Here is a 16,265-nt window from a genome sequence, read left to right on the forward strand (position 1 = left end):
TAAAAAAGAAAAAAAAGGAAGAAAGCTAACAAAATATTTTTTATTAGTCTTTGTAGATCAATGACATTTTCTTCCGAGGGCTGAGAAACAAAGAAAAAAAAAAGTTTCACTGTTCAGGGTTCTGCTTTGCTCTTTGTTACATTTCATAGACTTACTGAGGAAAAATACAACTTTATAGAGATGGCCCATGACAAATATAGTAATACATTTGCATTTATTAAAAGCTTGCCCTATGGAAACTTAATTGAACACTGTTTTTCTCTGGCTGAACACAATTACATGATTTCTTTTGTTTTAAAAACCCACAGATTTCTAACTGATTGTTTTAAGTGAATTTTACAAATTCAAATGCATAAGTGTATATATACAAATAATTTATAATTATATATTTATAATTATGAAAATGAAATAGAGTGGATTTTGACTCTGGGAAGTTAAGTTTAGGGAAAAGAGTAAATGGTAAATAGTAATAGTAAATCTCATTCTGGATTTACTGAAAAATATCTTATTTACATATAAGGATTTTTATACTTCTGATCTGGAGACAATTTATTCAGAAAATTCACATGTTGCTTTCTACTACAATACAATTATTTCTATAGGTGTCATTAAGAAAGTCATCTCTGTAGTGTGGGACTATATGCTTGCAACCTTAATTTAGGTGTTCATTCCAAAATAGTCAAAAGCAAATTATTCAGCCACCAACTATTTATTCTCTTTGGAGGTGTGCATGTTAGATTGAAATATGATAATCCAAAGCATGGTTTGCTGAGTTCGTACATACTTAAGGGAATGGCCTGTTTTTAAACATTGGCAAATCCTTTTACATTTTGTTTTCTACCTCCATCACCTACACGGAGGCTTGCCTCAGGAAATACATGGATACTGTCCTTATCTCCTGCAAGAGTTACTGATGTTTATGCTATCAGGTTTTTTTAACTGATTTAAAAAATTGAGAAAGATCTGAAGTAAGCTTTCATGTAGTAGATAGTGAGTGCTGTGCACTATCTGCTTTTTGTGACCTCCTCCATAACCTGCTGCTTAGAAGCTTCACAAGAGAAATTCTGTGCCAAGCCCAGGTTCTTCCAGAGACTTAGTGACTGAGAACAATTTCATTTTCTAGCTACAAGAAAGCAGAATCAGTGATAAATTCACAGTGTGCTAGTCCGATGGGACTAATCAGCTGATAAAACGCCCCAAAAGGTAATTTATTGAGGCTATATATTAGCATATACAGGCATAGAGATGCCAAGGCTATGCTGTGCATAAGTGAGGGTGCACAAGCACTGGCATGCTCTCTGCTTCCCTGGGTGAATGTTCTGTCATCTTGCATACAAGGTTTTCTATTCTTCCCATGTCTCTCAACGTGAATCTCAGTGGTGTTTCTTTCATGTGATTTGAATGGGAGCTGTGAGCCTTCTCTCACAAAGAAAGTGCATTGCCTCTGGAAAGAATTTATTTGTGCTTTCTTTCTAGCTGCTCCTTGCTTGGTGGTACTGGTGGTGAATGTATGGTAGTGAGGAGCACATGAACTCATTCAGTCAGATTATGCTATATTCACAAAGCTTTTTAAATTCACCATCGCGTCTGTTTGCTATGCTAAGCTCATCTGCAAAATAGTTACTGAGGCAAAATTTTCTTGCCCAGCTGCAATGAAACCCAAGGAAAGCAAGATAGATATCCCTGCATTTGGGATCTCTGCTGTCCTATGAATTCCCAGCTGAAATTTCTGAGTTTTAGTGCAAGCAAACTGAGAAGACCTACCAAATCAGAGCCTTTTCCAATGATAAATGTAAGGACAGTGTTCATAGCTTGATTTGAAAGCCATATCATAGCTACATTAGGGTAAGGAACTATTTTTTAACTTGAAAGTTTTGGTGAACTTGCAGATTTTTACCTCCTTTCATCACATTAAAATGACAAACATCTTCTCCAACCTGGATTCAAGAAGTGTCAGTTAACAGCTAGTCACATCCTACTTTCCTGGTGCACACAAGGTGTTCCTGAGACAAAGTAATGGATTGCCATTGCCTGTTAAACATCCAGGAACGTGGGAGGCCTGCAGATAAAAGCAACTTGCAGTTTGGAGCATATTGTCATTGAATGGCTTATGGGGAAAGAACCAAACAAGGAGGTTTCTTACTTCTAGCTGCCTCGGGGCCCCACAGCTCAGGTCTGCAGTGCCTTGGGGTCGGCACTGGAAGTGTCTGCAGCAGCTCAGCAGGCAGAAGGCAAGCAGGGAGCAGCCCAGGACCCAGCAGGGTCTGATGTGGAGTGCAGCCAAAAAGCAGCATCCTATGACAGTGCTGGCCCAGCTGCAAATCAGTGGGAAAACCTTTGTGTGAAGAAAACCTCTTCTGCCACGTTGTTTCTGCTGAGAGGAAGGAGACTTCAGTGTCTGTTCCTGCTGCAGTTTCACAAAAACTTAGTGTTACGAACTTTGGCTGACTTTCTGTAGCAATCCCATACTGGCATACCTAGTACCAGTTTTAACTAAAAGGACTGTTTCTGATAACTTGATAAGTGATGCTGATTTATATTGTTTAGTTATCAACGCTGAAAGAGATATTGCTATCTTGACCTTCAAAAACATGAGATTAAAGAAAAAAAACTTCACATGTAACAAAAAGTAAATTTTTCAAGGAAATCACTTCAAAAATTATTTCAGTGAAAATCTATCTTCTTGATTAACCTTCCCTAAAATAAATAATATTGTGGAATGAAAAGGAAAAATTAAAAAAACCCCCAACAAATGAAATATGACAACTTGATTAAACAGGTGGTTTCTCATGAAGCACTTCACTTTTAATGAATCTCTGGGGTCATAGTGGGCAAGTTTTTTTTTGTTTGTTTGTTTGTTTTTTGTTTGTTTTTTTTTAATTAATTATCCCTGATGGCACCTTGTTTATGCCTCTAAAGCTTTATAACAGAAAGAAGGAAATCCCTTTTATATATTGCTGGTTTTTTTCATATTTTCATGTAATTTCATCTTTCTTTATAACAATCCTTTTTTTCTTACTATTGTAGGCAATGAGAGCTTAGAAGAAAATTATGTGCAGGACAGTAAAATGGGATTTGTCATCAATGCAATATATGCTATGGCTTATGGGCTACAAAACATGCACCATTCCCTTTGCCCCGGGCATGTTGGACTGTGTGATGCTATGAAGCCAATTGATGGCAGCAAGCTCCTGGAGTTCCTCCTCAAATCCTCATTCATTGGTGTTTCTGGAGAAGAAGTTTGGTTTGATGAAAAGGGAGATGCCCCTGGAAGGTAAAGAGGTTTCATCTCAACTATTAAACCAGAAGGTGGGAAGTGGGAATGTTACTGTGTTTGGTGATGTAGATTTCTTTGGCTTTTTTTTTCTGAAAAATAAAGCAAGAACCAGTCTTTCCAACAGCCAGGAATAACGCTGGTAACACATGGTATCTTATATTGGGACAGGAACCACAGTAGAGCTTATTAATTTCTGGTGCTACAGGAGATGAAAAACCTTGTAACTCACAGACTTCTGATGTGCAAGGTAGTATTTGGTCTCGGGTACCAGGGTTTTAGCATGTATAAAGTCTAATAAAATGATTGGAATTTAATGAAGAATTTACCTGACATGGTTTTGAATAGAGGGCTGTAGTGCTCATCCTATTCCAACTGGAGCTCTGCTGAAATCTTGCCAGAGAATATTTAGTGTTGATTGGTAAGATCCTTTATGATCTCCTTAATTTGTTTCACTCTAAATAGAATCAGAGCAGTCCCTGAATTTAAACATAGGTCTGTGTAGAGCAGGACAAATAATAGAGGTTTTTTGGCAGAAGTGTCTCTGTTTCACTCATTTGGGGTCTGGTCCCAGCTCTGGCAGCTGCTGCTGTTTAGCCTGCAGCAGACACAGGATGTACCCAAGCAGTGGGTAAGGCAGCGCCTTTGTGGACTTGGATGTCACCTTTGTTTCTCTTATGGGAGCAAATTCACAGAGATCTTTCCTTTCATTAAGTTTTGTGCGTTCTATTTTAGCACAAGGATTTTTTTCTTTATTTTCTTTTTTATAAATACATTTAATTCAGCTGCTGAAGTACAAAGTCCATTATTAATTGAAACCTACCCAGGGATTGCTTCACTGAAGTTTGTTTTCCTACTGAGTTGTTGAAGTGCTATAAAAGGCTCTCTCACTCCATCTTTGGGCTTATTGCATAAGTGCATCTGAGTGCCAGCACCACACAAAGGGAGGGCTCTGGAGCAAACAAGAGTTTTCACTTCTTTTCATGCCTCCAATGAGTATTCATAAGGCACAGTGGTCTTAAAGCAACTCTTATCTCTATTACTAGGTTTTATTAGCAAAACTGGCCAATGTTTTGCCATTTTCTAGATTGTTATGGTTTTTTTTCTATTGTCATATTTAAACAGTATATACATTTAAACAGTTTGTTACATTCAATTAGTAACAAAAAAGCTAGTCGGTTTGGTCTTGTTGAGCACTGACTTCAGAATTTTTTTAGTCAAAGATACAGACCAGTTGAGGTTGGGCTTTGAAAGTAAAGCAAGCAATTCCCTTACATTTGAACACATACTTATTGACACGTGCATAAATCAAGTCTTTGCACATATAATTTAGATAATATAGAGAAATTACTGCTTAGTGTAGCTTTATGCTTTTTGCACACTATTTGTGTCCATAAAAGCATTACTCCAGCTTTGCATATGCTGCATTTTCTGTCTGTTAGCTATTTGATTTGATGTTTAGATGTAATTTTCCAATTTTAGCCTAATTCTTATTTATTATTTTGTTGCCCAAGAGCATTTCCACAACTCTCATCAGTACCAAGCATAAAATTAGATTGAACAGTTGCTGAATTTAAAACATAAGTGAGTTTATATCAGGATATTCCTCTGAGTATGCCAGAATGGTAGAATTTATTCCATCCATCATTTTGGGGTATAGCAAGGTTCATTTTTCTTGATTCCCTGGCCTACTTAGAATTTGATAGGTTATTTTAGGTAGGGAATTTTTTTGTTATTGATCCTCATTTATATTTTCACAGTTGGAGCTAACAAGTTTGGGCAAGGAAATTCAATTACCCTTTTGGTTATTCATTCTGTAATCCTTAAATCAATCCGTGGCATTTATGACGTGAGCAATATCGTATCAGAGAATGGCTGTGTGTACTGCACAGAACATACAGAGAACTGTGATCTGCACAGTCTATGTCAGATCCTTGTATGGCAGCAGCAGTTTAACAGAATCATCTGTAGCTTCAGACTGGCTGTAGTGCTTCCAGAGCTTTGTGTGGAAAGTCTCTGTGCATCAGTGAACAGACCAAAGCACTGTCAATACCCAAGAGTTTTTGTACTTCAGCAAAATGAGAGATAAGCACCACATACAACACCTAAATATAGCAAAGACAGCCTGCTATGAAATTTCTTAATCTTTTTGGCTTTCCTATGCAAGTGTAAGAATTACAATCTTTAGCACTTACATGTGTAAGATGTAAGAATGTTACACAAATGAAAGTTTTTAGATATCTTGTCCCCAAATCATGTGAACAAATCATGTGAACAAACTTCACAAGGTGGAATAATATTCCTCCTTAGAAGGCAGCAACGTTTCTCATGATTTTCAAAATCTGCGAGGTTCTTTGAGCAATTGACTCCCGCAAAATCCTAATTGTTATCATCACGAGTAGAGCAGAGAGAATTGCCTGTAGTTATGTTTGTCTGGCACTCCCATAATCTCCTGTTTTGAAACCTGTACAGCTTCATGAAACCTTAACCATTTGTTTAGACACTACTCTTTTTCTATCTCAGGCTCAATTCAAGATTTCAAGGTTTTTATCAACATGAGATTGTAAAACACAAAGCATGTAGCCAAAGGTGTATTACTTCTGTGAAGAATCTTTTCTTTGAATATCTCTTATGCAGAAATATGAAGGAAACTTTTATTGGAAGGGCACAAATGCAGTCATTTAGCTGACTGCACTGCCTCTGGGAAAAAAATGACACGGATATAACTCTGGAAACTCAGCTGTATGTGCTCACTATACTGTCATTAAGAACATGCTGGTAAATTTGCTGCCATTTTTACTTTCATTGAGTAGCTCCCATTTTCTTCCTCTGTAGCAATCACATCACTCAAATTTCCAGAAATGGCTGGAAAAGGTGTGAAGGATGCAATAGTCAACACAATCCTTCTCTAGGATACAGACATATCTTTTTAGCTCCCATCTATTCTAGGTAATTGCCTTCTTTTACCTTGTGGTTAGTATGAAGAACCTTACCTCTCTAGGACAAACAATTTGCATAGACCTCTGACCATAAAATTCTTTGTGACAGCAGGCAGGAGAACTTTCAGCCCCAATGTGGAGAAATGCTGAGGTTCACAATCTAAGAGAAAAATTGCACTTAACTAACATTTCATTTTAACTGGACTTGGACTTAGAACCATGTAAGTCTATTTAGTTCAAAATTTCCAACAGTTGTTCAGGCTTCAGTCATGACAACACTACCTACTCCAGTGCTTTGAGTGAATAATCAAATTTTGCCTTATGCAAAGCCTTCAAATTTGCATGTAAATTTTTTTTTCAAATGTGCATTTTTTGTTGCAGAGTTTGGATTCATGGGTGGTTATTTCATCCATTTACATCCTGGCATTGCTCAGCATCACTCTTTTCCGTCCTGTCTTCCAGGATAGCAATCATCAGTGTCAGTCAGGTATTATGGATATGGAAAAAGGTAACTTCAGCTATCTCAGATTAACTGAGAGTTAACTTAGAGTGTGCCTGTGACCAGCTGATTTATATTCTGGCTTGCCTTACAAGTAACTTGTTCAAAAGACACCACTTACTGGGTCACATCATTTCCCAAGATACCAGAGATCTTGCTCTTATGTTAAAAGAAGGATTAATTTTTCCACTGAATGTTTTAATGGGCTCTTTAAATGCTGCCATGTGTGTGAAATACAACTGTCTCCAATAAGTCTCACTCTCTGAGAGCTTCACAACTCTTGCCAAACCCTCTTCTTTTGGGGTCATAATTTTTAGCATGGACACAACCCAAAATTGTTAAAGTTGAGCAAGACATGAGCAAGAGGATGGGAGGAGGTATTCCAGCACTGAATTTGTCTTTGCCCAAAGCACAGATTTTTCATTAAGAAAAAGAAGGAAAGGATAAAAAACTTAAGCACATCTCCATATACCAAGTGTATTTGCAAGACCATATTTTTCCACTCAAAATTCAAGCTGCATATCAAAGCTGCAAACATTGTACTACACCTTGTCATAACGCAAGGCTGTGTAAGAGCTTTTAATCTACATACTTTATTCTTTGACAGGTAACCTATAGGAAAGGGAATAGTATTACAAGAACACAGGAGAACCTCTTAATTGGTATTGCATTAGTGTCACTCTGTGCCTTGTGATGTATATGTGTGAAAATGAAAAATTGTGTGAGCTCAAAAATTCCATTAAGGGAATGTGAGGTTTTAGCAATCTTTTATTCTCCTTCCTGAATTAATTTTCCAGCCCAGAGTAACTGATTTTGTGTCAGTCTAATATAAACTAAAATCCAAGTACTTTTTCCTTGTTAGGAAGAGGAATTCACATTTCCACACTTCACTCCTGTCTGTTAAGTATCCATTATGAAATACGTGACTTTCAGTGCTTCTTGTTATCCTCATTCTTCACAAGCCTGGAAACAGCATTTCTATTTTAGGCACTTCTTTTAGTGTTAGAACTGGGATATGAGAAGCAATTTTTCCCTAATGAATTTGAAATTTACCCGTTTCCTAAGCAATGCCTTGATTAGTGGCCAATTCCCAACCAATGGAGCTGCCTCCTGCTTGGAGCTCCATTGAACTCAGTGGCAGGGGTCCTTTTCACACGTGATTCAGTGGAGCTCTGCAGTGGCACTGGCATTATCTGAGCATGCATATTTGCCAAAATGAGGTCTAATTGCAGCTGTAAATATGCATTTCTTTAAATCTTCTTTAACTAAGACTTAGTTATGAAAATTATTCTGCTCTACTCTAGAGAATAATTCTAGCACCTCTTCCCTCTGTGAAGAGCAGAGGGAGTTGAAATTTTCCATGTTTGAAACTCAAAATGGAAAAGAGACAAATGGATGTCTCTCTTTGTTCTCAACCAAACATCCCAATTTTATTTATGGCTTGTACTTTGCTTACCTCACCTTTCATTCTTAAAGCATGTACAGATTAGCAAGGCCCATTATAAACAAAAGATTTTTTTTCTCCAGAGACTGAGACAATCCAGTAAGAAGAGCAAGGCAGTAAATCCCAGGCTTAGAAAATATAAGATGCTTTGTTATCTTCAGCTCTAATGCTGATTCCTTGTTCTCAATACTCTTTCTCTTGTCATTTATTAAACAAAGTCCTCCTTCTTCCCATTTTAAGAGACCAGGATGTGGGTTTATCCTCTTTTGTTGTTCTTCCTCTCTGTACATATTCCAACATTCATTCTTCCATTTTTGCTTATTTTCTACTAAGAATCAAGCTGCATTCCGTGGATAAAAGAATAAATATAATAATTATCAGTAAGGGATGCACACACCAACACATTGAAGGCAATGGAGCAGGCTGGATGTTTATTGTAGCAGTTTTATATGCTTCCCTTACCTTAGCCTAGGGAAGTGCTCTCCTTCGTGCCTAGGGTGAGGAAGTAAATGTTGTGACTGAGGTGCTAACTTTTCCTGACAGGATCACTGGGCTGCATAAAATGAATGGTCAAACTTAGAGCTTACAGCTAACTTATGACAAACCAGTTTGGTTGGTCTGAGCATTTCTGCTTAAGAGCCCCGAGCAAGGGCTATATTACAACCAGCCTGCATGGAGACACCAAGTGAAGGTTAAAGAAGTTTTAACAAATTATTTGAAAACACAGCATCCAGACATTGCCTACACCTGCATCTTCAGCAGAGTTTACTCTCTTCGGCGTGCTGTTCTTCCCGGACACACAACTTTTGACCCATAGTTTTATGCAAGCAAGGCAGGCAATCAGCAATTGTGTGCCAATCAGAGCTGATACTTCCTGTGATTCTGCTGCAAATCCTGAAGCATTTTGGGTTTTTGTGAAACCCGAGTCCCTGGTATAAAGTGATAACATGAATATTTAGAGGTAGAAGAGGAAGAACAAGATAAATTGTTGTCCTATATGTTGCAGGACAGTGACTCATTGTTTTTTCCTTGCAGATATGACATCATGAACCTGCAGTACATAGAGCCCAACCGCTATGACTATGTCCTGGTTGGGACCTGGCACGAGGGCGTGCTCAACATTGATGACTACAGGATTCAGATGAATAAGAGCGGAATGGTCCGATCGGTGTGCAGCGAGCCTTGCCTGAAGGGCCAGATTAAGGTGTGCCTCAGACACTTACTTTCTGATACAGAAATATGAATATCCAGTACTTGTTTTTCCCTGAACTCAAGCAAGCTCCTTTCAAGTTGTCATGGATTGACTCCGGCACAGTGCCAGTGCCCCCATGAAAAGTGTACTCCCCATCCCAGGACTTCTCCACCTCTGCATCTGGCAAGCGGCTCCGGCTTCCTTCTCTCGGGCTGCATGGTCTCCCCTCCCCTACCCAGACATAGCTGGGCAGGGAAGAGGTCAGATCCGCTCACCTGCCGGACTCCAAAGAAGAAGCCTCTCTGGGAGTGCTCTGCTTTTAACCCCTGTGTGTTCTCAGAGGCGTATCCAAGTCCCCAGTGGCCACACCAGGTGCCAATCTGAAATTTGGCCACTGATTGGTTTGGCCATAACTTCCCAAAACCTCACTTCCGGGTCAAACCATGACACAAGTCAATGGGTAGGACTTCCTTACCTTCAGGAATGCCAAAATGATAGAAAGACTCCTAGACTAATACCTTTCTTTAACAACAGCATATACAGGCCCATATTTTCTAAAATTACCCTTTGCAGGGATGCAGAATCTTCTAGTGTGGCAGAATTTGAGTTTTACGTTATGTGAGAAAGATTTTCACTTAGTCATTCAGTGGCTGTGATGCACTTGGGGGATCTCGAAAATATCGTGACCCACAGGAGTCCAGTATTTTGTTCCAGCAGTTACACCTGCAAGGAAAAGTTGATAAAAAACCCAACAAACCCCATGCCTATTTATATCTCATGTTCACAACAGAACAAATGGTAACACAAATGAAATCACTTGTGTTCCCCAAACAGTAGCACTTGCATCAGGCTTCAAATCATTTCCTACCAGTTTTGTCTGGATGACATAAAGACATGTTTCACCACTATCAGAATGGTATGGATGCATTAAGTTTAAAATGGCAAGAAGCCCATTCAGCAAAATCTCCTTAGAGTAGGCCTTCCTTTCTATTTTCATTTAATAAGCACATTTGCGGCTTTTTATTTCTGGATTGCTACTCTAAGCAATAAGCAACTGATGATTTGGCAAAGGCACAGTGACACACTCCAGCATCTTGGAGAAGAAACATTATCGGTATTTACCACCCTCCAAAACATCTTTTCCCTGTTTTTGAGATTGTGCAGTTTGTGTATGTGTGTACGTGTAAACACTATGCATACAAAATGCCAGCTTCAGCTCTCATGGAAGCCTATTGGACTCTCTCCACAGACTGCATGAGAAAATGTTAAACAAAAAAAAAAAGCCCACAAAGCCAGTATTCAATAACACAAACATTTTGTATTTCACTGCTGTACTTATCTCTGCATATAGATGGATAGGAAGACCTGGAAGAAAAGGCTGAATTCCTCCTTCCTGGCAAACAAGGGCAGAGTTTTTGTCAGAGCCCTAGGAGCCAGACATATCCTTAATATTTCTTTCAGCCTCAGGGTAATGAAACTAGGAATCAAGACAAGGAAATAATCTTTTCAGCATTGGATCATCACATTTAGTAGCCCTCACAGCAAAGAAAGAAAGTTTTCAGGGGCATTTGTCCCTAAAAGAGCTGTTCCGAAGCATGAGGTTGGTCACTGCTTAATTATTTTTTCTGCTAAAACCCAATAGATCCTTTTAGCGGGATGTTTTGTAATTTTTTCCTATTTTACTTTCTATTTACACTTGAGTAGTGAGCCCCAAAAAGACTTCCACATAAATTGGAATGCATGTTTATGTGAATGTGCTTGTGTGTATATGTATATATATATATGTATTTATATGCATTAATTACTCTTGGTTCTAACCTTTGACTTTGTTTACTGGTTTTTACTATGCAATAGATATTAAGTGTGGGCTGAACTGCTTGTCCTGACCTCTGCCATCTCACAGATTAAGCCTCAAGTTTGATTGAAAATATGACATTCACCATGCCTCTGTACCAGAGGGAAAATGGTTTTGTACTTTTAACTCAGAACAGCTCTCCTCAAAACAAAATAAAATTGTCCCCAGATGTTATCCTTGAAATCCTAAGCACAAATTGTAATACAGGGATCGGTACAAAATCATGATTGGTGTTTTCTAGCTGTTTGAAAGGTGCCATACACAGGAATCCTGTCATGTTTTAAACAGTGTATTGTGTTATGTGCTTGCTGGGGGGTGGTGATATGTGCCTCTTTGTTTTCTGACAGAGGATCAGAACCCAGGATGTATTTTGTGTTGCAGGTGATCAGGAAAGGAGAAGTGAGCTGCTGCTGGATTTGCACTGCTTGCAAGGAGAATGAATTTGTTCAGGATGAATTCACCTGTAAAGCCTGTGAGCTTGGCTGGTGGCCAAATGCTGACCTGACAGGTAGGCATGTGTCCCTCCAAACACATTCTTTTTCTACAGGGCACAAGGATAGTGCTGTGTGCTGGAAAGTAAGATGGCAGCATGCAGAGATATTAAAGGTACATATTTGGACACACATTCCAGTGCAGCTTAGGATGACTGTCTTTCAGCTTAGTGCAACACCAGAGATAATAAAGACAGCAAAATTTCTGCCAAGAAATGTTATAGCCCGTCTGTTCCTTTCCTTCATTTAGCACAAGTATTAATAAAGCTGTTAAGACTGCTAATGAACTCAGCAGCATTTGCTGCAATTTAGCAGTGACTATCACAAGAGTTCGGTGCATTCTTGTCATATTGACTGAATACTCTTTTGTTACCATTTTACCATGCAATTGCTAGCACTTTATCTGGGACTTCAGGACCTTCAAGAACTGAATACTGGACTCTTGTTTGGTATAAAGATCATTCTCACTGGACCCACCAGCAAGAAGAATTTTAACAAAATCCTGAGAAAAGCTGTCTGGAAGGAGTTAGACTTGGTCTCTCTTGTGTATATGCCTTGGATGAGTTGCATGCTTTAGCATCCTTCTGTTTATTTTTTACTTATCAAGGTCAACCTCCACTTCTGCTCTGGGTTTCACAGCAACCATTACCCCCCCAAAAAAGCTACAATGCATTGAGAAGCATCAACCTGACCTTAACATTTGGTTTGAATCACTATGAAAGACTAGAGGTACCTCTGCCCCATGTCACCTCTGCAAATTTTGGATGCCAGCATTCAGCAGGGCATTATTCCTAGTCACAGAAAAAATCTGAACACCTAGCCAACGACCAAATGTGCAATTTAACACATCTTTGTCCTTAACCATGACTGGCTGACAGATAGATGTTGCTGCAACTTTTAGCACATAGATAAAATACTCAAACTTAAAATAATTTCTTCTATAAAATACTTCAAGCTAGTAACTGCAGCCAAATGAGCTCTCAGAGCATGTATTTTGAGAGGGAAAGCTAGCCACTTCTCCAGGTAAAAATACATTATTAATCACAAGAGACTGGGAAATGTGACCCATTGTCTGTCTTGATTTTCCATGGAAAATAAGTTATGGTCATGTCCCAGATGTGTATGGGACATGACACCTCCCACTCCCACTCCCACCACCCTACCCTGCCCGTGCTCTGGTTTGCAGCTAAACTGACAAACAGATTTCTCGGGATACAGAAATCTCAGTGATCATTCAGATGCTTCAAGTTTCATGTCAGTGGGTTGCAGGGAGAGGAGTTAATGAAAAATACATTCTGTAAGGGCCCAAATAGTGGCAACATATCTGGTATCAATAGAAACCAAAAAATCCACAGAACCTCTCATAAATGTCTTGACTATTTGAAAAGCCCATATTTAATTCCTGCTCCTAGGAGACCAGGGTCTGCTAATCTTAAAACAGATATCCATGCACAAACAAGTTTTGCTCATCCTGGAGGTTCACAGAATTGCTTATATCTACTTTTCAGGGAAGAAAAAGGGACCTATTGATTAAAAAGAAGCCAGAACAAAAACCCTGGTGAGAGATCAATATGCACTTGAGAGAATATGGTTCAGAGCTACCAGCTGCTCAGAGGAGCTCAAAAGGGGTCATGTCAAAATGACAGGCACTGCTGAAAAGAGTTGCGGAAAGAATCAGTGCTGGAAAAAATCTCCAGGGCATGTTGCAATCTATTAACTTTTAATGAAATCAGTAGATGACCTGCTGATTTGTGTTTCTTCTCAGCAAGGAGACCGGACTGCTGGTGTTCTAAAATCACAGTAACGTCAGCCAAATGACAGCATAGCCATTGACTTATTTCCTAGAGAACACTGAAATGGCACTCTGCTCCCGCACTGCTTCTTCAGTCTCTCTTCTTGAAGAAAAAAGCTTATTTTTTAACCCCTAAAATTGATTTACTTGAACTATACTACAAAGTACAAAGCTGTGAAAGGAAGCTGATGCTATCCTAATCTTTAGAAGAAGGGGATTTATCTAGATGAACTTTTCTCTTGAACTTTGTGGGAGTCACCATTGGTATGATTTAATTTGGAATTCTCTTTTCTTGCCAGGACTCCTATCAAATGTGTTTTTATAGCTTGATTTTATATGTTGTATTCATACCCTGACAGTCACCATAGCATCTAGACACAGGCAGTAACATCTCACAGTGCAGATTGTTTTTCCCTTTCCTTAAATCTTAAATGCTAAACATGTATGTGGTTTTAGACTCATTTTCTATCACAGATGGAGGCTCTAAAATCCTTAATCCTTTTAAGAAATGTGAAGCACATACTAACCTATTTCGTAAGACATCCTTTTCAAGGTGCTCATTTTCTCCATTTGAAATCAGTCTCTGTGGCTCAGCAATCATTTCCTGACATTTTAATTTTATTTTTAAATGTACACAGTTTTTTTAGATTTCTTCCCTTAAATGTGAGTTCAGTGAAATGGACTCAGCAGACACAAAGGATTTCTCACCACAGATGATGAAAATCTGACCTGAGAAATAGTCACTAAAGCCAGTACCTTAGACCTTGTGCCAAGAGAAATCTTTTATAGTACTGGAATATAATATAAGATGGATAAATGTCAAGCTAGTAAACACAGTTTACATAAGCCAACTTAAATAAGCAATAAAACAAGATAGAAAAGGAAGTTTTATAGTCTTATGAAAAGAATCATAAGGTTTTGGGGACATCAGTTACCTGGGATGTGTTAATAACCTCAGAAAACATCATAGATTCTCTTATTGTCCTTGCACTATGAATATAGTAATAAAAAAACTGATTAGCCTTCTGATCTTGGAAATTACTCACAGTTAAAATGCAGGGAAAATAGTACATGAAAACTACCAGACAGCTTTTATCAGAAAATTTTAACTGTGAAGCTTTTGCTCTGATTTTTTTGAGGTTTGGTTTAGTTGTTGAGGGGGTTGTTTTATTTTGTTTTGTTTTTATAAATGCATGCACAATTTCCTGAGTATCCTCCCCCAGTCTCAATGGGGTTCCAGAGCCCACTTTCTCCTAGCTGGGAAATGACCCACCTTCACAGGTGCTGACAACCAACAACTGTTAGCTGGTAATAAGCAGCGTAGGGAACTTTTTGCAGTTTGTGCAATATGTGGTTCTTGGGTTTGCTGGTGAATTACACTGGTTTAATGAAACATTTCTAAGCAAATCTTACACAGGATAAGCCTAAAACAAACGATAGGCTTAACTACCATGTTGGATCTGGGTTAAGCCCCTGAAAATACAGTTTAAAATGGAATAATGTGAGTTTGTCTTGATGTTGTTAAGTTTAAAGTCCATATAGAAATTTAACCCTTCCAACAACCACTGACCAGATTCTTTTATGAGAAGAGCTTCACTTGTATCAATCAATGAGCAGGTGCTTCTGATCCTTAGTCTTCTATTAAGTCATAGAGGAGCCAGCTTCCAATCAGGGCTGCTGAGGCAAATGGCCAAAGGTTCACACTGCTCATAAAGAGGTTTTCCTTCCTATTTCACCACAAAAGTATTGGTTAGAAGTATGGGTTTCCTATATGAGTCTTGAACAGACCTCATTCAGCAAAATAATTTTCTTTATAAAATTTTCTCTTCATTTTATAATATTTTCTTTCTAAAATAAGACCTCTGGTAGCCACTGTTATAATTTCTATTGTTTTTCATGTTACAGGAATATGTAACAACAGCACCTGTAGTTAAGTTATCTTGGAGACAAAATTGTACAGAATTATAAGACCTTCTTTCAGTTCACATGACATTGGCAGACATTAAAAGTTCAAGCAGAAATTTTCCATGTCAGGACTTTGCCTTGGGCTGATTTTTTTTTTAATTTAAACCAAAACCATTTTTTCTCCTCTTTCTCAAAATGAGGTTACAGTAAAACTGTTCAGCCATGATCTGTACCTTGTCTTACTTCTCAATTATTTGGAAGGAAGGACTTTACATTACAGTATTGGTGTCTACATTACAGCAGAGGTATCTGTTGGTAGCTTTTATCATCATGTGGGAGGTGCAGATAAATTAGGCAAAACTGTGGGACTCAGAAGCTTTTAGTTCATAGATGGTTCCTGCAAATACCCTCCATACTAAGGAGGAAGGGACAGAGCATGACTTTTGCCCATCACAACAGCAGGGTCCTTGTTAGGATCTAGCAGCAAAAATGAGAGGAAAAATGCCTCTCTCACAAGCTTGCTGACATTACCATCTTTCCCCTGCTCTTTCCAGCCATGTCCAACAACTCAGATAGGCAGAGTTCATGAGCAGCCAGACCAGGATCAGAAAAGATGGAGCAGCAGTTTGTAATGAAGACATCTGTGCGGAGAGGTGGCTAAAAAACCTGAACTGTAAGGTGAACTGAGACAGCAATGGTGAGGGACTGGGAGGAAAGATACTTGAGAGGTGGGGGAAAGGCAGATAAAGTGAGTCATGTCCAAGGGAAACTGGAGGAGGATGGAAACGAGTAGAAGAGGCTGTGGATAATTCACTTGGGTTAAAGAAACATGTTAAAAGCATTTTGGAACTATTAAGTGAAGAACAGAAATTAG

The 16,265-nt window shown here is 38.6% G+C and overlaps 1 protein-coding gene across 3 annotated transcripts in view; it reads left to right on the top strand.

Moving 5' to 3' along the window:
* The window catches only part of GRM1 (glutamate metabotropic receptor 1), a 178,201-nt gene that overhangs the window by 132,484 nt on the left and 29,452 nt on the right, over positions 1 to 16,265 (top strand). For all 3 annotated transcript variants that reach the window (XM_041423471.1, XM_041423472.1, XM_041423473.1), the window contains exons 4-6: positions 3,028 to 3,274; positions 9,192 to 9,360; positions 11,585 to 11,711. In XM_041423471.1, the coding sequence (XP_041279405.1) occupies positions 3,028 to 3,274; positions 9,192 to 9,360; positions 11,585 to 11,711 (543 nt within the window). The remainder of the gene's footprint in view (positions 1 to 3,027; positions 3,275 to 9,191; positions 9,361 to 11,584; positions 11,712 to 16,265) is intronic.

Source organism: Onychostruthus taczanowskii, unplaced genomic scaffold (assembly GCF_017590055.1).
Source record: "Onychostruthus taczanowskii isolate IOZ18803 unplaced genomic scaffold, ASM1759005v1 scaffold78, whole genome shotgun sequence".
NCBI classification, from domain to species: Eukaryota; Metazoa; Chordata; class Aves; order Passeriformes; family Passeridae; genus Onychostruthus; species Onychostruthus taczanowskii.